The 21,789-nt window shown below is 48.4% G+C and overlaps 1 protein-coding gene and 1 pseudogene across 1 annotated transcript; both read left to right on the top strand.

Annotated features, from left to right (window-relative positions):
- Positions 1-10,745: 10,745 nt before the first annotated feature.
- LOC125533201 lies at positions 10,746-12,801 on the top strand (annotated as a pseudogene).
- Positions 12,802-17,526: 4,725 nt separating this feature from the next.
- Positions 17,527-21,041, top strand: LOC125539945 (WRKY transcription factor 71-like). Its single transcript, XM_048703499.1, has 3 exons — positions 17,527-18,118; positions 19,843-19,998; positions 20,462-21,041. Exons 1-3 carry the CDS (start codon positions 17,712-17,714, stop codon positions 20,826-20,828), a joined length of 930 nt encoding a protein of 309 aa, XP_048559456.1. The 5' UTR covers positions 17,527-17,711; the 3' UTR covers positions 20,829-21,041.
- Positions 21,042-21,789: the final 748 nt, after the last annotated feature.

Here is a 21,789-nt window from a genome sequence, read left to right as displayed (position 1 = left end):
TGAGTCATCAGACCAGTGAGCCGCCAGACTCGTGAGTCACCAATCCTCCGGCGGGTTACCAATGAAACGCCAAGTCCGGCCGGGTCATACCGCATGGTGTATCCCCGACACCAAAGCAGATTCATATTCATAATACTCAATCCAACACAAAGAACTTCAAAGAGTGCCCCAAGATTTCTACCGGAGAAACAAAGATAAGAACGTGCATCGACCCCTATGCATAGATTACCCCAATGTCACCTTGGGAATCCGCGAGTTGAGTGCCAAAACATATATCAAGTGAATCAATACGATACCCCATTGTCACCACGAGTATTCAATTGCAAGACATATATCAAGTGTTCTCTAATTCATAAAAGTATTCAATCCGATAACAATGAAATCTCAAAGGGGAAAACTCAATTCATCAGAACAAGATAGAGAGGGGAAAACACCATATGATCCGACTATATTAACAAAGCCCATGATACATCAAGATCATGACATCTCAAGAACGCGCGAGAGAGAGAGATTAAACACATAGCTACTGCTACAAACCCTCAACCCCGAGGGTGGACTACTCCCTCCTCATCGTGGTGGCCGCCGGGATGATGAAGATGGCCACCGGTGATGATTCCCCCCTCCGATAGGGTGCCGGAAAGGGTCTAGATTGGTTTTCGGTGGCTACAGAGCATTACGGCAGTGGAACTTCTGATCTAGGTTAACCCCGAGGGTTTTTGGAATATTTGTGAATTTATAGGGTAAAGAGGGGGTGCGGGAGGCCACCGAGGTGAGCACAACCCACCTGGGCGCGCCTGGGCCCCCAGGCGCCCTGGTGGATTGTGCCCCCCTCAGGGCACCCCCAGGTGCTGCTCTGGCCCATCTTGGGTGCTCTGGTCCATAAAAATTCTCCAAAAAGTTTCACGGTGTTTGGACTCCGTTTGATATTGATTTTCTGCGATGTAAAAAACAAGCAAAAAACAGCAGCTGGCACTGGGCACTGGGTCAATAGGTTAGTCCCAAAAAAGATATAAAGTTGCTATAAAATGATTGTAAAACATCCAAGAATGATAATATAATAACATGAATACTTCATAAATTATAGATACGTTGGAGACATATCAGTCCGCGGCGGACGTTCCTCCTCGCGCCTCCGCTATTGATTCCCTTCCGCCGTGACCTACTACTCCTCGCGGCAGACGTCCCTGGCTATCCTTCCCTTCTCCGCTTCTCCTCTTCCGGAAAACGCCGCCCGCCCTAGAGGTGGTTGCACACCCCTGCTCGCCCTATCCCCCTCCTGTCACCGCACAGGCTGAATAGCTCCACCTACGGCGCAAAATCGGCCGCGGAATCGCTGAACACCCCGTCCACCTCGCTTGATTGGATTGAAGATAGCAGAATCGGAGGGGCGGAAGAGGGAGAAATTGGGGAGAGCGGTTTCAAAATGTAGTGGGAGAGAGACGAAAGAGGGAGAGGAAGTGGTTGGACCCGGGAACCACTCATCGAACCCAACAGCCGTCGGCCTTGATGACCCGACGAGGTGACACCTGGGCCACATCTGGGCGCGCGGGGCGAAAAAACAGACAGCCCGGACCGCGCGCGCCAGGGCGCCTCGCGGACGGATCGAACGGCAGCGACAAGTGTGTGTGCTCTAGAAGGCGACGTATCCAGTGGAAATGGACATTCGGTAAAAATCTGAAAACTATTGTTTGGGGCGTGAGATCAGCAACATCTGGAAGCAATCCCACCTATGATCTGTCACCGTACGTTCTTGATCTCACGCCCGAGAACAATAGTTTCCATGATGGGTCTAATGATATTTATATGGTATCGTGAATGCTGGTACTTTTTTCTATAAAGTTGGTCAGAATTCAAAAGGTTTGGCTTAAAACAAACCTAATACGGGGAGTAAAATGAAACGGGGGACTACATGAAACCGGCCATCACATGTTTGATAGTTAGCATTTTATCAATACCAACTCCATCTTTGTGCACAGTTGTGACACAACACGCCTTATTTGGAAGCATATACTCAAAGAGGTAATTCTATTAAAGTAGCAGTAAACCGAGGCATCCAATCTTTGCAAGATATGTTTAGTTGTGTTGGTTAAAATTGTCGTCTTGAAGGTGCACTAGAAAAATATCAGTAAATAGCAATTGAAGTCATTAGCACAATCGGAAATACCATGTTCACCTGGGTGCTTTCCACCTCATATCTCACCTTTGGTGCAATTTTTTTTTATTGTCAGGGTGCTATCCGAAGGAACTCATAGACGACATCGTGACCAATTGCCAGGATTCCTCACGCCCTACAGAGAAGTGTTGTATTGTTGCCGTCGGCACTGTCGCTCGGCCTGCTTGTTACTGCTTGGTGAAGCAGGAGCTAGCATTTAGACTATCGCCGCTCTTAAACAAGACGAACATGGTGAAATTTATTGCTAATTGTGGAGCTAGTCCACTGCTGGATAATAGTTTGGACACTCCGTGTGGGGGTTCATCACATGATGACCAGATCATGGGTTCATCACATGGTGAGCGGACCATGGGTGATTATGGCTGTGCCGTCCTTGAGACGGCGACAATTTTAAATGGGTGCTCACTCTACAAGATCGCAGCATTCATCTTGTGGCCTCTTGTTGCTGTACTGATGATAGCAGTTGTGTTCTGGAGGCCAGTTCCACTTGCACCTGTGATCGAAGGAAAGGAAGCCCTGATCGAGGGAAAGAAGGACCTACGTTGATGAGGAGAGAGCTTGCTGCTAGTGAACAAATGGCCAGTCAGTCCTACTATTTTGGTGCTGATGTTACTAGATAATCTGGCCTATTTCTTTTTCATGTTGGACCAGACCTATTTGTTGTGATTTGCTTCGTTGACTGTTGAAGTGCAATGAACCGAACTGCAACTATTCTCCCAAATTATGCAGTAGTTTTACTTGGCTAAATCAATATTTGGCGTTCCTAGCATTGATGCCTTCTGTTTCTGCAAAATGGTTAGATTCTGTATCTGTTTTTTTGCAACTATGCGTGGATGCAAATTTGCTCCAGTTTGATTGATTGTTCAATCTTAATGGTCAGTATGAAATTATTATGTCTAATGCCGTTTGAAGGCTAACTTACAAAATGCTCTTACCTGGGGTGAAAATGGCTGGGAGCTCTGGTGTTTAGATATTAACACTTTGGAGGGTGTGTGACATTCCCATTGTCTTCTGTGGTAACAACTAAGATTGGGGCGTTATTTCACACGGTCGATCCTGCGCACCCAGGATGTTGTGGCTGGGAGAAGCGTTTGGGCGCTTGAATTCAGATTTTTAAGCTGCATGGTGAGACTTCAATTTCAACTCTGCTGACAGAATTCCCATACCTGCGCAAAGGGCACCAAAATTAGACAAAAGAATGAAAATTGCAAACGCTCTACTGATTGGCTTTCTTGGCAGCCAGAACTTGTCTTGGATCCTTGCTTATTACATCCATTTAGATATCATGGTTTTCATCTAATGAAGAGCAAACTAATTGTGATTAAATTTCTGCATGTAGAAAACAACAACGTATATAATGCTCAGTCCAAGGATGTCGATAGAACACTTTCCTCAAATATTCACAGCAGGTATCAATAACATCAATTTTTTATATGCTTTGCTCCTCCAAAAATGGAGCACAGAAATATACTGAATTAATACACATTACCTAACAACTGTAATTGTAATACCCATGCTCTCTACATACTGAAAGCTAGAAGAAATCATCTCAACTAAAATGGGTAAATTAGCTAGAGTACCCGTGCACAATGGCGTATATATTTTGCCTATCATGGTATGAACCTGCATGTGAAAGTGGGGCTTTGGAAGCCGAGGAACTTGTAGGATCCTTCAAGCGAGCTTAGCTAGAGTACTTGTCGAGGCTCTGCACTTACACTGCTCTCCATGGCGTACTCAAGTGCCATTTCATAGTCAACCTGATGATTTGACTTCGATCTAACAATCGCAATAACACCTGAAAAGCAATGAAAGACAGTGGGACATCCTCGAGAGCAGTTTTTTGGCTCCCAAACTCCAATGATACTTTCATTTCTAAAAATAAATCGAAGACGTGCAAAGAGATTTGACTAACCCAGAATATTAATCAAGTGTGGTACTTAATTTGATAGTGATTTGATAAGGAGAAGATAAGGGTTGTGCAGGACTATGTGGTTTTCTAAATGTGCACAAATCATAATCTTCTTCAGGCAAATGGCTTCAAATATTAAACTTCCATAATAGTCTAAAATAACAAATGCAAACTCCAGCAGACTATCTGTATTACCCATCATTAAAAAGGGCTCAATTAGCTTGGCAAACAGAAAAACTCTATGCTGGCCATATAGGCAACAGAGAAATTGTTCTCATGTTTGTATCTAAAATTTCTCCTTGACAGCTTGCAAACAGCCTAATTCAGGATCATGGTTCTAGTAAATGGTTAGGATAATAATAGAGCCAACATCAGAGCCCGAAATTTAGAACACTCCACTCAGAAGGGGAAAACCAAGGCATACCTAGCACCCTGAGAAATGATGGTTGGCTGCACATAAATGTCTTGGCTGGCCATTAGAGAGAACTAGAAAATACCCCGCACATTGCCACGGCATTCAGACTACTCACAATGGGAGTAATATAGATAGTAACATCACACATATCTAGATAAAATATATGATGTGGCAACCTGAAACATGGAACTATGGACATGTGCACAATGTTATCAGAATCTGCAGAATATTATGGCGGTAAAACAACAATACATTAGTTGGGGGAATTTGGACTAACCTGATACATTAGAGAATGCAAATAGGCAGTGGCGGAGCTTAGTGTGTTGTGCTGTGGGGGGGGGGGGGGCCCATGATTGGCACATGCAGGCATAAGTTTTTTTTAGAGAGGGAGCTTAGGATTTTGTGTGTTTGCCCCCTCACTAGTTCATATATTCTATTTGGCCCCCCCAAAGGACTTGGTCAAGCTCCGCCACTGCAAATAGGCACCGGCAAACACTGAGGGCTCCAGATTCATCCCATCCAGCTTCTTTTCGCTATGAGCTCCAAGAGATTGGATGACCTGCAACTGCAAGCATGTTGACTTCATATGGTGGCACTTACAAATCAAAAACTAAGCTCACGTTGGAGATAAAGTGGAGAAGCCGAAAGGGATGGCTCCCCCATAGCGGTTGAGATTTAGATCGGGAGCACAGGCAGGCTAACCAGCTACAGTGGATACAATGAACATGGAGTAGCTCTGCTGATTAATGGCACGAACCGCTCGCTTCCGTTGTTCCCTGGAGAATAGAGAAGGCAGAAGGAAGTCCATAACCCGTTAGTCATTGTGCTCCAAACTTCACCGATCCTACTTGCAAACTCATCATCGAAAGAAAGCAGTACCCTGGTCGGCTTCCCTCCCCAGCTGCAAGGAACTGAGCTTGATAAAAAGGGCTACCATTGCTGCAGTAATCAGCTGAGGCGACACATCGTTAAACGCCGGTGGATACAACGCTCCTCCAAACCATCGCTGTCAAAGGAGGCCCTGCTTGGCCCTTCCGGCCGAAAATAAAGCCGGCTCTGAACTCCAGTCTCCCTAGCGACCGGTCCGGTTCTGGTGGAACCGAGAGGTTCCCAGCAGCGAGCCGACGACGCCCATACCTTGCCAGAAAAAGACGTAGAGATGGAGGGGACGACCAGGTCACCGCGGCCGCCGTCTAGACGATGCAGGGCAAACACCAGCAAAGTGAACGTAGTCCGATAGAATAACGGAGAGCCGCGGAGGCCTGCCGGATCACCAGATCGGCAGTCATGCCAAAAGAGCGCCCTGACGCAGAGATCGTCATCCATCCTGCTGCTGTAGACAGGGGAATATATTGGTGCTTGAGCGAGCGAAGGATCATCGTCTAAATTTTGTTGGATATAAAAAAAGTCCGTGGTTTACGGCAGGAAACTGGTGAGAGCATCTCCAATAGCTTGTCTATATGGATGTCTATACTCATTTTCCACGACGTGAGCTCAAAACAGGCGTTCAACATCTTGTCTATATGGTCGTCCAAATATACACATCCTCTAAATCGACCTCGGCAATGTCCACGCCTTGACAATGTGAAGGTGTCGTCTAAACTCAGCTGCAGTCATGATTTCTTTCTCTCCGCAGCGATGGCCCACCTGTCATGGTCCCTATATTTAGACGATCTGATGCAAAACTGGATGTGTATATGAGGGAATCTTTTTAGACCATTGTCTATATATTCATATAGACATCCAAATATACACATGCTAGTATTGGAGATGCTGTGAGGGTTAATAACGGAGCGTTATGCATTCACTTCGTTGTAGGAGTCCGTGATTTAAGGCTGGAAACAGATGATGGCTGGTAACGGAAGATAGTGCTTCGGTCTGTTCTGTACGCAACGCCATGACCGGAAAAAACACGAAAGGCCGCATCTGAACGCCGTGTCTTCTCTCCCGTTCCCCTCTCTCTCGTAGACAGGAGAAAGGGAGGAGAAAAGTTTGCCCCCGCTCTCCGCCGACGAGGCCGTGGGTTCCCGTCTCCTGCGTCCGCCGCTCCGGCCACGGGAGGAGGGGGGAACCCGGGGGCTCTGGCTCGGCTGTGTACATAGGGTAGGGCTTAGTTGGTCTTGCGCCGGCGTTTTGGAGGTGGCTTCGCCGGCGTGGAGAATAAAGATGCCCAGATCCCAGCCCCTTCTCGATGGCGTGATGCGTTGCGGGATCTGCGGGCTTTTGCTGTCCAGGCGGTGGCGCCGAGGTAGCGGCGGCGTCGCAGCCAGGGACTTTTGTTCCCCTTTCTCCGCTCCTTCTCCGGCAGAGGAAGCAGGGGGATTTGTATAGGAGCGTCGCGAGCTGGCTGCTTGTGCAGGTACTCGGTCTGCGGCTGGATGGTGGCGGATCTGGTGTTTGGTCTAGTCGATCTCGACGGGGACGGCCGGATCCGGAGCTGGAGATGCACGGGGACGATCCCCGGTCGACGTTCCACAGTGGCAGAAGCTCCGTGGGCGACGGAGCGATTTTTCGACTCACAAAGCCGCTTGACGGCGATGGTGCGCCTCCGGTTCTTGGTGCGCAGGCGGCGTGTCTTCTTCCTTCTCGACGGACGCTCGGCGGAGTCGAGGAGAGGCGACGGCCATGGCTGCGGTGGGGCTTGGGGACCCAGGAGGGCCTTGTTGTATTTTTCTTTTTCTTGGGGTCTTTTTGCTTTTGTGCCTGGACAGGTGTCCTGTCTCTCGTTGTTTCGCGAGGTGTCTGTGTGTGTGCTGTTGTATTCTCTGGTTGATCTAATGCGCAGGTACTTCCTAAAAAAAAGTGATAGAAATTCTTCAATATATCAAAAGTTGTTCTGTAAACATCAATCAAAGGGTGTTAACAAAATTGACATTCCAACCATAACCAGGTCAAATGTTGAGAGTCAAGAGAAGAGCACCATTAGTAGAACTGACAATAAAAATCATGAAGCTTACCGCAATTAAAAGTCAGCTGATATAACCAAAAGCTAGGGAAATGCATATAACACCTACCTTGAATGAACCAGGTCAAGATATGTATGCTAACAACCTACAACACTCTAATTCTTGAACGAATGACACCAATGAAGAGCGCCATGCTAAAGGAAAATACTCTCCAATTCAATAACACACGTGGCAGAACACGTTGAAATCGAACGGAACACTGAAGCACACGACAAGCTGCAAGAGGCAGAACGATCCCATTATGGAACAAAATGAAGAACAAGAGTACAAGCATCGAAGGTGCAGCTTCCAAAACACTGAAAACAGACATTTTTTTTTCACTGGCATTTTCAGGCATCCATAAAATGATCACAAGCCACGATAATTAATCAACTGCCCAGACAAATGGGCACAAAAGAACACTCCTCTACCTATGATTGACACCACCTCACGAAGTTGAAACGATCACATGTTGCACAAGGGCCAAGCAGCATGCCAGATCGACATTTCACATGTCCGACATCGAAAGTACAGATATGAGATACCAGCAGTTATTGATTCCCAGTAAAAACATCATTGCAAAAATACCAGCAGCAATTGTACGAATCTTGAAAGATGGCTGGCAATAACAAAGATCACAAAAAAGCAAGCTCAGGGCATACAGGTAACAACTTGGATGAACAACACAGAAATGCGACACCACAGATTATTGATTCCCAGTAAAATAGCATCGCGGAAATACCAGTGGTAATAGTAGGAACCTCAAAAGTTGAGCGACAACAAAGATCACATAAAAGTGAAGACACATAAGCGCAAGCTCAAGGATATACTGATAGCGAACTGGGATGAACAATGCCAAATACGTATGCAGTGGCGGAGCTTGAACGCGATTTGAGAGGGGGCTAAATGAGTCCTAAATAGAGTTGAGGGGCCTAATCTAGTGTATTCTATTAAAGTTTGTCCAAATATTATTAAATATTACTATGAGTTTATACAAAGAAATAAATTTGGAGGGCCATTGCCCCCTTTGGGCTTTGGCCCTCACTAAGCTCCGCCACTGTACGTATGCACATCACCTAAAATATGAAACACTAAAAGTGAGTCTACCTGAAAAATTTAGCCACTGTGAGCCCATTGTTGAACAACAGAAGCATGCCCAGTGAAACTTTGAAATCATTGATGGCAAGACGAGATATTCCCCAATTATAGCGATTACCGAGAGGCATCCAGATCATATCACACACCTCTGATGATTTGCCTGAAGAACATGAACAGAGAACACAAATCCCTGCTGCATGTTATGCCCACAGCATCTCATGAGGACGCAAAAATGATCGCCTTTTCACAAGCGATGCAGCCACCAAGATCCACACCCCCACATCACAGACCAGAATCCACACGGACATCAACAATCACATCACCCCAATCATCACCGAAATTTTATAATTTATACTAGTACTATGTAACAGCGATTCAGGTTCAATTTGATCCAGAGCAGAATAGCAGGTGCAGCACAGATAATTCTAGCAAGTTCTCTGATGATGACAACTAACTACCACGGACACAACTGACTGCTTCATCTCTCGAACGAACCCTAGCGAAGCGCGATCACGCGGACGGTGGCGGGGATTGATCAGAACGGGGCGAGGAGCTGGAACAGGGAGGGCTTGGGGTCGGACTTGATGACGCCGACGGCGATGACGAGCGGGATGAAGCCGTAGTGCGCCACCACCTTGGCCGCGCCCATCGCCCACTCGCCCCACACGCGCCACTCCCGCGCCGCCGCCGACCGCCTCGCCGCCGCGTCCGCCGCCGCCGCCGCCTCCGCGCGCGACATGCCCCTCCGCCCCAGGGCCCTCCCCGGCTTCGGCTGCTTCGCGGACGCGCGGGTCGGGGGCGCCATGGGCTGGGTTGGTTCGCCCGCCTGGTGCTGGTGGTGGAGTCGCCGCCGGTGCTGGCCGCCGCGCGATGGAAGGTGGGGCGGGGTGGGGACTGGAGTAAAACCCTACCTGATATGGCCGTGCGAATGGGCCGTTGTTGGGCTGCTCACAGGGACGGGCTGCCTTCCGGGCACGTACGTGGGCTGCTGTATACTTTTTGCGCTCCTGCAAAAAGTGTTTGAAGTTACTAAAAAAATGCAAAAAGTGTTTGAAGAATTTGAGTATACCCACCCAGTGTTTGATTTTTACAACATCAATCAAGTGGAGGTGATTAATTTTGGGGAGGCAGTCATAAGATGCTCGAGAAAATGGCGGAGAGAGAGGAAGAGGTTTTCATAAATAAAAAAATCACCATCATCTTGTTCCTCGCCAAGGTGTTGTATAATGGCATCCTTGACCGACCTCTTAGTATCGCTTCTCTTGATTGCAGAGGCAACCATTGCGATATTTTTGCATCTGAAATTATTGACACACTTTTAAAAAGAATATAGAATTAATGGCACAATATGTTGAAAGTTATTTAGAAAGATTATACAAACCGAGTGTATGGATCTAACAAATTTGCAAATACTAATGCATACTAGCCCGATATGCACATTAATTGTTTCTAGAATTCATCTCAGCACGCACATTAATAGCGCGCGTGCGCGCGCGCACACACACACACATTTTGCAAATACGCCACATTAATATCTGGAGATTTCTTCTCACTATGAGGCTGGTTGTAATGGAGAGTATCATATACTAGTATCATGCATATGATACTAGTGTATGATCTACCTCCCTAATGCATAGTATTATATATTAGTATCATGTAGTACTATATTTATTGTCATGCATGATATAAACTAGCATATCATTTATTATGATACGGTATCATGATATGATACTGCACCTTCTCTTTCTTCATTTAATGCTATGCCACCTCATCAAAATTGCCTAGTTGACATGTATGATACTAGTTACGATACTACCATTACGACCAGCCTGAGCATCAAAGAAACCAAAATGCATATATTGTTTCATGTAATTAATCTTAAAACAAGATATGGCAAGATCACATATCTCATTTATTTGTTAGAAAAAATATCATGACATACCATTGGTGGGATGTGTATAAATTGAGAGCACCGAGTGTCTAAAAGAATCACCATCATCTTCTTCCTCGACTAGGTATTGTACAATGGCATCATTAGCCAACATCTTAGTATCACTTCTCTTGATTGCAATCTTCTTTCCTACACCCATACTATGCTATCTTAAACAAGCTCCTGTAAGGGTACAACAGGGTGCTACCGATACCTCTGCCTACCACACTTACATCGTGCTCGTTGAGCCACCACCCTTTAATGCCGATGAAGACATGTACTACCATTGGTATGAGTCTTTTTTGCCCAGTTCGCGTGATGGCGACTCGGGCAAGGCACGTCTTGTGCACTCTTACACCAAGGTGTTTAGCGGCTTCGCCACAATGCTCACTGATGGGGAGCTTGATGCAGTTGCCAAGAAACCGGGGTTCGTGCGGGCATTCAAGGAGAAAACACGGTACCTCATGACCACACACACACCAAAGTTCCTTGGGTTGAGGAACGGCACCGGGTTTTGGAGGGACGCTAGCTACGGAAAGGGGGTCATTATTGGGTTGCTTGATACTGGCATCTATGCGAAGCACTCTTCATTCGGTGATCACGGCATTCCGTCACCCCCGGCAAGGTGGAAGGGTTCGTGCAAGGCGACCCGATGCAACAACAAGCTCATCGGTGCCAAGTCATTCGTTAAACACGAAGACACTAACGATGAAGATGGGCATGGCACACACACCTCATCCACGGCGGCCGGTAACTTCATCATCGATGCCTCATATCATGGCATGGCAGCGGGCACCGCATCTGGGATTGCTCCCGGTGCCCATATCGCCATGTACACGGTGTGCAATATTGTGGGATGTTATGATTCCGACATATTAGCTGGCCTCGACGCAGCAATCAAGGATGGGGTGGACGTGCTCTCAATCTCCATTGGACTCGATGTCAAGTTCGATAAGGACCCCATCACCATCGGCTTATTCAGTGCCATGTCAAAGGGTATTGTTGTGGTTTGCAGTGGTGGTAATGAAGGACCCGAGCCACATTCAATTAAAAACGATGCACCATGGTTGCTCACAGTTGCTGCCGGCTCGGTGGATCGAAGTTTTGATGTTGGCGTCAATCTCGGCAAGGGCATGAGCCTTCACGGTGAAGCGCTTAACCAGGTGGCAAAGCCGATGTCAAAGATGTATCCGCTCCTCTACTCCGAGGCAGAGCGGGACTGTAACTACGTACATGGTTAACCATGTTGTCGCCCAGAAGATCGTGGTTTGTGACTCAGAGGCTCCTTGGCTTGTCGATTCCATACTGCAAGACGGCGCGGCCGGTGTAGTGCTAGTCAACAAGGCATCCGATGGATACACGGTTTCTCTTGATGATGACAACTCCGGTGTGGTGCAAATGAGCGCGCGCGACGGCGCCGTCCTCAGAGCTTACGCGGCATCGTCAAGCAGATGGGCACGCGCTGGCTTCTCGTACCACAAGACATTCCTTGGTTATCGTCCGGCCCCTGTAGTGGCATCGTTCTCTTCTCGAGGTCCAAGCAAGCATTTCCCCGGCGTGCTCAAACCGGACATATTGGCGCCGGGGCTGAACATCCTCGCTGCATGTCCATGGACGGAGTCCAAAATAGGCCCTTTCAACATATTATCCGGCACATCGATGGCAGCGCCACACATCAGTGGTGTTGCAGCGCTTATCAAGAGCTTGCATCCTCATTGGTCCCCGGCAGCCGTCAAGTCGGCCATGATGACGACTGCGTACGTTGTTAATAGCACTGGTGGCTCGGTCCTGGACGAGAAGCACGGGAAAGCGGACGCGTACGCGATGGGTGCAGGCCATGTGAATCCAACAAGAGCCGCTGACCCTGGCTTGGTGTATGACCTGGGTGTCACCGACTATGCTGGCTACATCTGCTGGCTCCTCGGTGATAGAGGCCTGACGACCATCGTGCGTAACAAGAGCTTGACCTGCGCAAAGCTACCCAAGGTCAGAGATGTTGAGCTCAACTACCCAACTATAACCGTGCCATTGAAGCCGAGTGCCTTCATGGTGAATCGGACGGTGACGAACGTCGGGCCGTCATCATCGACATACATTGCGAAGTTGGACATGCCCAAGTCACTCACAGTACGCGTCACCCCGGACAAGCTGGTGTTCTCGAAGGCCGGGGAGAAGAAGACATTCAGCGTGGAGGTGAGTGGCAAGGGCGTTCATGGACAAAAACATGTGGAGGGAAGCTTGAGTTGGGTGTCCACGCGACATGTTGTGAGGAGCGTAATCATCGCTGTTCCTAATCTTCCCGAATCTCCACCGTCTCAAGAGAGTTTTTAGGTGTGTTATGGAAATGGCTGGAAGTGAATGCTTTAAGTGTCATTCTTTTTATATACCGATAAATTATAAGTTTCTTATAAAATGTTAAATCGATCAACTTCCTGCGCATTTACATTAATACTACCATTTATAGTATATTATCATCCCGTCGTCACTACATACATAACATGCAGGTTCGGATGTAGTAACATTTTACAAATACAATTGCAAGCCAAGTGATGTCCAACTTTAGGTCACCGGATTATGTTAGAACTTAGCAGAGCCGTTTTTATCTTTGGGGAAATAGTTTGAAATTTTATCAATTGCGTTGTAATAGTATAATCAGGAAACATAAAATATAGTAGTTCAGGGCAGTACAACCGGACCATACACCGGGTTCTCAACTGTCTGATGATTATGATATATATCCCGCTAATTGATAGTCTCTATTTTAGTTTTGCTTTCTGCCCGTACGGGCACAGGAACCTTCCGCTGATCAAAAAGTCACATCCAATGGAACTGCGAGCTGCTGGGGTCGCCCTAAGCCAACCACAGACGTACTCGGTGAGACATATTTTTGTTGCTATATGGCACCGTAAGTAGTAAAGTGGTGTTAGGATGAAGTATAGTTCAGAGCGTATTTTTATATATCCGATCCACATCTCACATTTCTCCTAATCTCCTCGCTGCCGCCTGATCGCCGTTAGGCAAAGGCTGGCGGTGGATGACGGCGGCGGCGGGGCCTTTCCCGTCATGGCTCTAGGGCGCGGCCACGTCAGATTCTCGTGCGGATGCCCCGGTCTTCCCTCGCGCGTTTGGTCCCCACCACAGTCCACAACGGCGAATTGATCTGGCGGGGGTGGTTCGACCCGGTACGCGGCTCGGTGCTCCTTCAACCGCGGCCAGTAACCTTCCTCGTGGCGGGTGGCGGCGTTGGTGACGTGTCGCGATGGGCTGGGATGGCATCTCCCCCATCCCTGCATATGGAGGTCTTGGCTATGGAGGTGTTGTTGCGTCATGTTTGTCTGGGCCGGGTCCGTCCTAATCTGACCCGCCGGTGGCTGCCGGCGGCGAGGATGCGGAGGCGCGACTACCGTTGAAAACTGAGCCGACCTTGGTCATGGCAGACGATGGCATCGTCTTTGCGTTGGTACCCTGATGAAGGCATCATCTTGTAGTTCTCGTCTCCTCGCTCGGGCTACTCTAGGGGAAACCCAAGATCTGGAGTTTCTGGATCCGACGATGGCGGCGCGCAACGTCGTTCTTCCTCCCGGGGCATCGTCTTGGAGTAAGCGCTTGTGGGGTCAGAAGGTGGAGTGGTGTGGCACTTACCGCAGCAACAATGGCGGGTCTCGGCGGCGTGGCGCGGCGGGGTCTCGACGTCAGATGCGCGATGATGGACGTGCGCAAGGAGGTAGTGTTGTCTGACACCGTGGCGGCGTCGACAGCAGTACGGCCCCGCAAGATGAATGTGTTGGTCGCTCCTGAAGATGGGGCCGCGGAAGATGGTGGCGGCAGATCCAGAGCGTGCGCATGCGGTGCGTGCTGCTGGTCGGCAAGATTGGGAGGTGCTCTTGGCCCGATGCGGGGCAGCTGCGTGAGACCACCAGATTAGATAGTGCATGTTTATGCGGTTCGAACATGAATATTGAAATTATCAATTTTAACTTTTTAAGGTAGCATGCCATCCGTGCGGAAGCATTAGGGATTGACCCCCTAATGACGAGATGGCGCACCTATGATGTTGACCTGGGTCGGTGGACAGGACGATGGAGCGCCAGGGGAGATAGAATCGTGACCGTGAAGCAAAATTGGTGATGGTGAGATTGAAAAGAATCGACAGCAATGCCCAGGTCCGGCGATGGTCTCCTACCATACTACAGATAAAAAAGTGTTTGACTTTTTGAAAAGAATTGAAATGTCTATATTTAGAATGGGTGTGGCTAGGTCTCAGTAGACCGAGACTTGGATCTCAGTCAAGCGCATAACATGTAAGAGAAAAAAATCTAAAAAAATTGCATGATCTTAAATAAGATCTCACGGATATAATATCGACTGAGGCTTATTGAAGTCCCAGTTGACCGGGACTTAGCAAGGCTGATTTAGAATACTACTCTCATATGGCGCACGCCCATAACGTTGCAGCATTCCGTGCACCGGACCGCACCGCCCAGCCCACGGTACGAGAACTCTTTTCTTTGGCACGAAGGAATCGGTGCAGAAGGCGTGCGCGCACGACTGAAAGACGTAGATAAGATATGATCGAGCGGATCACGGGACAGACACCGATGGAGCATAGAGCGCCGCCCACCACCACGTACGTACGTGCTCCTACGAACTACTCCGGCTTCCATCCATCGACCCTGGCTAGACCTACGTACTCCTACGAACTACTCCGGTGCCACGCCGGACGCACGTCGTCGCCTCCGCCGGCCTCCGTGCACGTCGCGCTCGTCTTATCGCGGCGGCCGCACATATGTACAGCCGCACGCCTCAGTTCATACGCACCGACGGTCCTACCTCATTATGAGCACGTGCCACCAATGAGGCCACCGACGACTCCACTGGTGGCTTCACCTCCACGCACACATATGTACTCCCCCTGCTTTAAAATAGTTGAGCCAACTTTGTTCTAAAATTAGTACCTACTTGACGGCCAGCGGTGTGGTCGTGTGCGCATTTGTCACGGGCGGGCGTGCGTGCGTGCGTCCGGAGACTTGGACCGCTGACAGAGAGGGGGCAGCGGGCCGGCTGGAATCGATGGCCATGCGTAGCGTGGCACACACGGCTCGATCGCAATGGTGCTAACCAAAGCATGAAATGTTCAAAAAAAACCGAAACATTTGGAAACTTTTTTTGTTGTTGAGGAAACTAGTTTTTTTTGCGGCAATTTTTTTTTTGTTGTTGAAAAAATACAGGACCATCCCGGACTAGTCCTTGGAGGTGTATTTTTATAGAAGAAAATCTCTAAGCACTCAGGTCACCTCCGGACTCGAATTCGGGTGGGCTTGCTCGCACCGAGCGAGCCAAGCCAACAGGATGACACCCCACTCTCTTTTTTGTTGTTGAGGAAACTAGATTTTGCCTTTGCGACAAGTTCGAGTTTGATATGATATAGAGATAAATGCACCAGTGGTGTTTTAGCTTGCCACGCATGTTCACTTTGAGGAGTACTCGGAGCCAAGTTTTGCACCAGTTTTTTCTTTTGATATTCCGCAACCAAGAGAAACTCTAACTGATCCACTAAAACTTAAAAACTTAAGAGTAGTATACGAGCCGAGTATCCTTTAAAGAAAGTACTTTTGCTTCTCTAAAAAATAGCTGTTTCTAACTGATTTGGCCTATACATTTCGTCAAACACTTACTATGCACCGAGCAGCGACCACACCGGTAACAACAGAGAACACGTCGGACATGCCTGTCGCAGTGGGTCACGTGCGCTGTCACCGCCATTGGTGTTGTCGATCACCGTCGGGGCGACCACCCACACAAACGCCGCGCCCGTTCTAATGACCCACACGTTGCCCGTCCCGGCAACAAATTACACGCCCGCCCATCGTTACCTCCCCTACATCATCATTGTCACGCCGCTTGATGTCCTCCTCGTCCATGCCGCTCCATGCGATATGTGATTCCTTGGATGCCCCAAGGCAAGAAGCATGATGGCGACGATTGGCGTCGGCGGATAATGCCTATACAGCAACAACAGCAAGGGCCGTAGTTGCGGCCAAGAAGCAGCAAGAGGCCGCTCTGCATTGCTACTACTACAAGCCCACCTTGGCCGCGAGCCACCCTACTCCAGAGAAGATGGCGAGGAAAAAGAAGCCGACGACCGCCACTGCATTAGGCCGGCATCCCCGACATGCGGTTCTCCAGCTTGCTCAACTTCATCTTTGCTAGAAAGCGGCCTTTGGCTCCGCGGACGACCCTGACGGATCAAGAGCCCATGTGCTCCACAGTGTCGTTGCACGCGCGGTCCTGCCTGTCCAAGACATCGCACCATCTGGGTCGCGGCGCAAGTCAGAGTCGAAGTACTCGGACCGTGAATTCCGATGGGGGAGGTGGAAGATAAATTGCTCCGGCCGTGGACCGCCCACTCGTCGCCCAAACACAAAAGGTTGCCGCCAAGGTCGCCAGCGATGTTGCCACCGAGGCCCAAAGCAACCTGGGGGCTTCACGCGCGTCGCCAGGCGGCCACGAGGGGGCCTTCACACGAAAAAAAATCTTACTTCAGCTAGACACGGTTGAGTACATTTACTCCTTGGTGAGGCTATGGAGTAAATTTTTTCCTCCTCTCTAACCTTTATAAGGGATCGGTTAGGTTTCGGTTAGAGAACAAAAAGTAAAATTTTACTCTTCTAAATCTTTTTAGAGAATTGGTTCGAGTTACTCCAAGAGCAGCAAAGTGAAACACAACAAGTTCAAGCACCGCCGATGCATTTACGCCTATATCATATACATATAAGATCCTCGAAGAAAAAACAAATTGCCAACCAACCCCAACGCGGCAACGCCTACCAACCCCATCAACGTGTACGCACAGGGAGTGTACTCGTGTACAGCCCGGAAAGCATTCACATTTCGCATGGAAAATGAATAAAACGCGCAGCTGGAGACGCGTGTACACATGATAATATCTCGAGGCAGGATGGGGATCGATCATCCTCCCTCCCTATGCTCATCAACGGTTAGGCTAATTCAAGCACGTACTACCAGCTACGAGAAGTATACTTTAATACCACGCGCGTGCAAGCACACAAGTTTCGTCCCAAAGGTGAAGGTCATAGTCGTATCTTGCTTGCTTGCACCTCCCCAAAGGGGCAAAGACGGCTACTGCGCCTCAGTTCAACGCCCGCCGGCCTTTCCCTTCGTCTCCCATTCAACGCTTGGCCTCCATCTCACCAGCTCCCAAACCTCGCGTGCACCACTCCATGTCCGGATCAGCAGCAGCAGGCGGAGAAGACCACGGCGCCGGTCAGCTCTACGGCAACCATCGGCATGCCGCCGACGGCGGCGACGTACTGGGGAACAACGTCTTCTTCCAGAGTCATTCGGCGTGTGCCGGTGGGGACGATGGTGGTGTCATCCCGTCGACCTACTCCAGCATCACCGACTACCTGCAGGGGCTCCTCGACCCCGCGGAGCTCGCCAGGCACCTGGACGCGCCTCCGTACTTCCCGGCGCCGGGAGATGTGATCGGCGAGGCAGCGACTCCAGTCACGCCCAACTCGTCGACGTCCGGCGAGGCGACGGGGGCCGAGTCCCACGGGTGCAAGAGAGGCAGTCCATCGCCGGAGGAGGGGGACGAGGATGGATCGGCCGATCATGGCAGCTGCAGGTACGTGAGCCATTTTATCAGGATGGATTCGATCTCGATGCATCCGTGTGCTAATTAAATCCAGCTCGATGTTGCTGGATTTCTTGTCCGTCGATCGACCATTAATTATATGCGTGCATATGCTTTGTCGATTAGAGGGAACAAGTGTAGGTCCATCCACTGGTAGTATGTGTTCTTCCCATCAACGCAAAAACAAAAAAGTATGTGTTCTTCCCAGATCGATATCGGTCTACAAGACTACAACTCTCCATTGATACTCTCCGCCGCTCTAAACCAAGGTTTTGGCTACCAAGTACCAAGTTGCACTTTTTATCTGGTGGGTCACCGAGAAACTCGGATACCACGGTTACCGCAAAATTCTAAGTAAATTTCAAGCGATTTTTTTTTGATGAATTTTGAATCCGAACAAATTTCGTCCATTTTTTTGCATGGGAAGTTGATTTCTTGTAGGGTACTGGGAAACGCGAATACCGGGTGGTACCCAAAACCCTGCTCTGAACGTGAAGATCATGCTGCACATGGCATCATCGCGTGAGGTGAGATGTGAACAATGGGATTTAGGGTTCGCCATCCGTCAACTTCCCACCTACCTGCCATTCCAAACAAACAAAACTTATCCTATCAGTTCCCTGGGTAGCAAAGGAAGAACCGGCCGCTCAATGCATATCAACTTGCAATGATTGAGCAACACGGCATTTGATAGCTATATCCAGGCAACCCTCTTGTTTAGTTCCATGTTGTTCTTTTTTTTGGCTAAAGTTGTTAGCTCTTCTTAAGTGAGACTCTGAATAATGGTGGACGATCGATGGGTGTTGCTGTCGCTGATTGTTATCACCTAGCTTATGATTTTCCTCGCACTATCTTTGATCATCATAACAGAGAAGGAAAATTTGTAGTGCATGAGCTAGCTCAGATGGAGAGCTCCTGCTTGTGCTTGGATGGCGGATGAGCATCCAGTTCTTGTCCTTTTTTTTTTTGCAACTGGGCATCCCGTTTTCATTAATTGCTTAACCGAAATACAAAGTTCGCCAGAGACTTGCAAGCAAGACAAGGATGAGGGAAATAGAGGGAAGCGAGTTGATGCATTACAAGGAAACCCGCCACGAGTGCCCAATATCGAAACACTCGTTACGGGACAAAAACCAGGCAACAGAAAGTACTATAACAAAACGCCCAATCGTGAAAAGTTAAATCAGCAGCAGATGACATTATCCAAGTCTTTTTTTGTGCGGGTGACATTATCCAAGTCTTGACATGAAGATCAACGCTAACCAAGGGATCACATAACCCACACCCAAAATAGTGCGACAGGGAGAAAGGAAAGATCAACCACCAGCGATGTGTCCCACACCCAGTTCAGCAGCTGCTGGCTTCATATGCCGAGCGAGCATCCCAACCTCGTTCAGCAGCACTCGGACCCCTCCTTGGAACACCTCCTCATGAAAGAACAAACTATGAAATAGCCTCCATAGGAGATTGCACAACTCCAGCTCTTGTCCCCCGCTTGCTTAATGATGCAATAATTAATACTTTTTTTGCGAGGATGCAATAATCATTACTGACCAATAAAAAGAGAGGATTTTATGTCAGAAATGAAGTCCTACTTTGTTCTTAGTCAGTTATATCCTAGTGATTAGTTACCAAACAAAATCATCTACTCATGTACACATGATTAAGAATCACCAAGGACGTTCCTCATTGTGCTGATCCACTGACTGATCCAGGAGCGAGAAGAAGAAGATGAAGGAGGGGAAGAGGGAGAAGAAGCCGCGTGGGTCCCGTGTGGCATTCGCAACCAAGAGTGCGGTCGACCACCTCGACGACGGCTATCGCTGGCGCAAGTACGGCCAGAAGGCAGTCAAGAACAGCTCCTTCCCAAGGTACAACCATGGACATGCACATCTTTTCTTATTTCTCGCACACATTCCTCGTTTGGTATATATTGCAGTAACCGTCAAGATCATATACTTGTACTTTTCGTTGTGCAAGCATCTTTTTAAGTTTGAGCAACACGGTCTTGTCTGGAATGATTACCTACGTGAATTCTACAGGGAAGATTGCACAGCGCGCAAAATCAACCGCAACATGTGTAACATCTGCCCGGTGCGTTCATCAAATATCGTGTTCACCGATCTAAAAAAACACGATATATACTCCTTCTGTTTCATGATATAAGAGCGTTCTTGACACTTATGAAACGAAGGGAATAAGTAGTAGCAGTTAAGCAATCTAGGTAGCATCAGACTGAACAAATATGTATATGTATATGCATCCTGCACGGTCAGACAGCTATATATATACCGGACAGGACAATTTACTGATAGTAGCAATGCATGTGCGCAGGAGCTACTACCGGTGCACGGCGGCGCAGTGCGGGGTGAAGAAGCTGGTGGAGCGGTCACAGCAGGACCCGTCCACGGTCGTCACCACTTACGAGGGTCGCCACGCGCACCCGAGCCCCATCGCCACCCACCGTGGCTCGCGCATGCTAATGGCCACTGGTGTCGACACTGTCTACTCACTCGACGTGCTCCAGCATCAACATCATGGATTTTTCCCGGCCGGTACCGACGTCTATGGGCGCATGTACGCACTGCCCAGTACCGACGCCTCGGTGGTGGCACACCGGTCGTCCGAGTACGGTGGCATGCAGGTGCATGCCGGTGTTCTTCCCGATGCCGTGATGAGTTATGAGCATGTTCATCGTTAACTCGGTCACTCTGTTTATGTACATAGTACTGTATGTCTGTAGCTTCGGTTTGGCCTTAATTAGCGAGGCATGCATGGAGCTAGCCAATGGGCACACACGTTCTTTTTCAAACTGACAGGTACAAATTTTTGTTGTTCTGAATTTGTTTTGGATGTTGGAATCAAATTATTTATAGTTTTTCTAAATTCTTTATAACTAGCTTTTCCTGGTACATCAAAGCCCATTTCTATACGGCAAGGATTATACATTGTGCAATTCAGATATGTCACGGGGAATTTGTAACACTAGTCGATACTCTGCACGTTGCAACGGGATATTTTTCTTAGAAATCTTTTGAAGGAGTATAACACTAGTTCAGCCATAAGTTGGAGGCTACGTTAGGAACCTCAAACCCAACAAACACGTGGGACTCAGTTTGACACTTAACCTGTCACGTACAATTAGATGTAATAAGATCGAGGTCAACTCTGATAGTGTGGAGGTTGTTGCTGCCCTAATCGATGGTTGCTCTTCTTAAGTAGTTTCTGCTATCTTTGATGACTATTATTTTCTGTTGCTTGACTTTACTCATGTCATCTATAATCAGTGTAATTGAGAAAGAAATCAAGTAGCTCATGAACTGTCTAGGAGAGCTAGATTTTCTCCTCCAAATATCTATGGATACCACCCAGGATGTGGTTATTCCTCTTATTGTAAGCAATGCTACTATCCTTATGAGACGCAATCATAGTGCACAACAGATATTTAACTCCCAAATGAACTCAATAAATAGAGCTATGCTTCCCGGCAAATGCGCCAGAAAATAGTCTTGATGCCCCACAAGTATAGGGGATCGCAACCGTCTTCGAGGGTAGTATTTCATCCAAATTTATTGATTCGACATAAGGGAAGCCAAAGAATATTTATGAGCCTGAACAGTTGAGTTGTTAATTCAACCGCACCTGGAAAGTTATTTCTCTAT

Source organism: Triticum urartu, chromosome 1 (genome assembly GCF_003073215.2).
Source record: "Triticum urartu cultivar G1812 chromosome 1, Tu2.1, whole genome shotgun sequence".
Lineage (NCBI taxonomy): Eukaryota > Viridiplantae > Streptophyta > Magnoliopsida > Poales > Poaceae > Triticum > Triticum urartu.
Note: the sequence above shows the minus strand (reverse complement) of the source record. Positions and strands in the feature narration are given on the sequence as shown.

What these genes read in the sequence shown, in the direction of transcription:
- LOC125539945 (XM_048703499.1), top strand. Translation starts at nt 17,712, where the DNA reads ATGTCCGGATCAGCAGCAGCAGGCGGAGAAGACCACGGCGCCGGTCAG. An exon ending in GCCGATCATGGCAGCTGCAG is followed by an intron (nt 18,119 to 19,842) that starts GTACGTGAGCCA and finishes TGACTGATCCAG; the next exon opens with GAGCGAGAAGAAGAAGATGA. An exon ending in AAGAACAGCTCCTTCCCAAG is followed by an intron (nt 19,999 to 20,461) that starts GTACAACCATGG and finishes GCATGTGCGCAG; the next exon opens with GAGCTACTACCGGTGCACGG.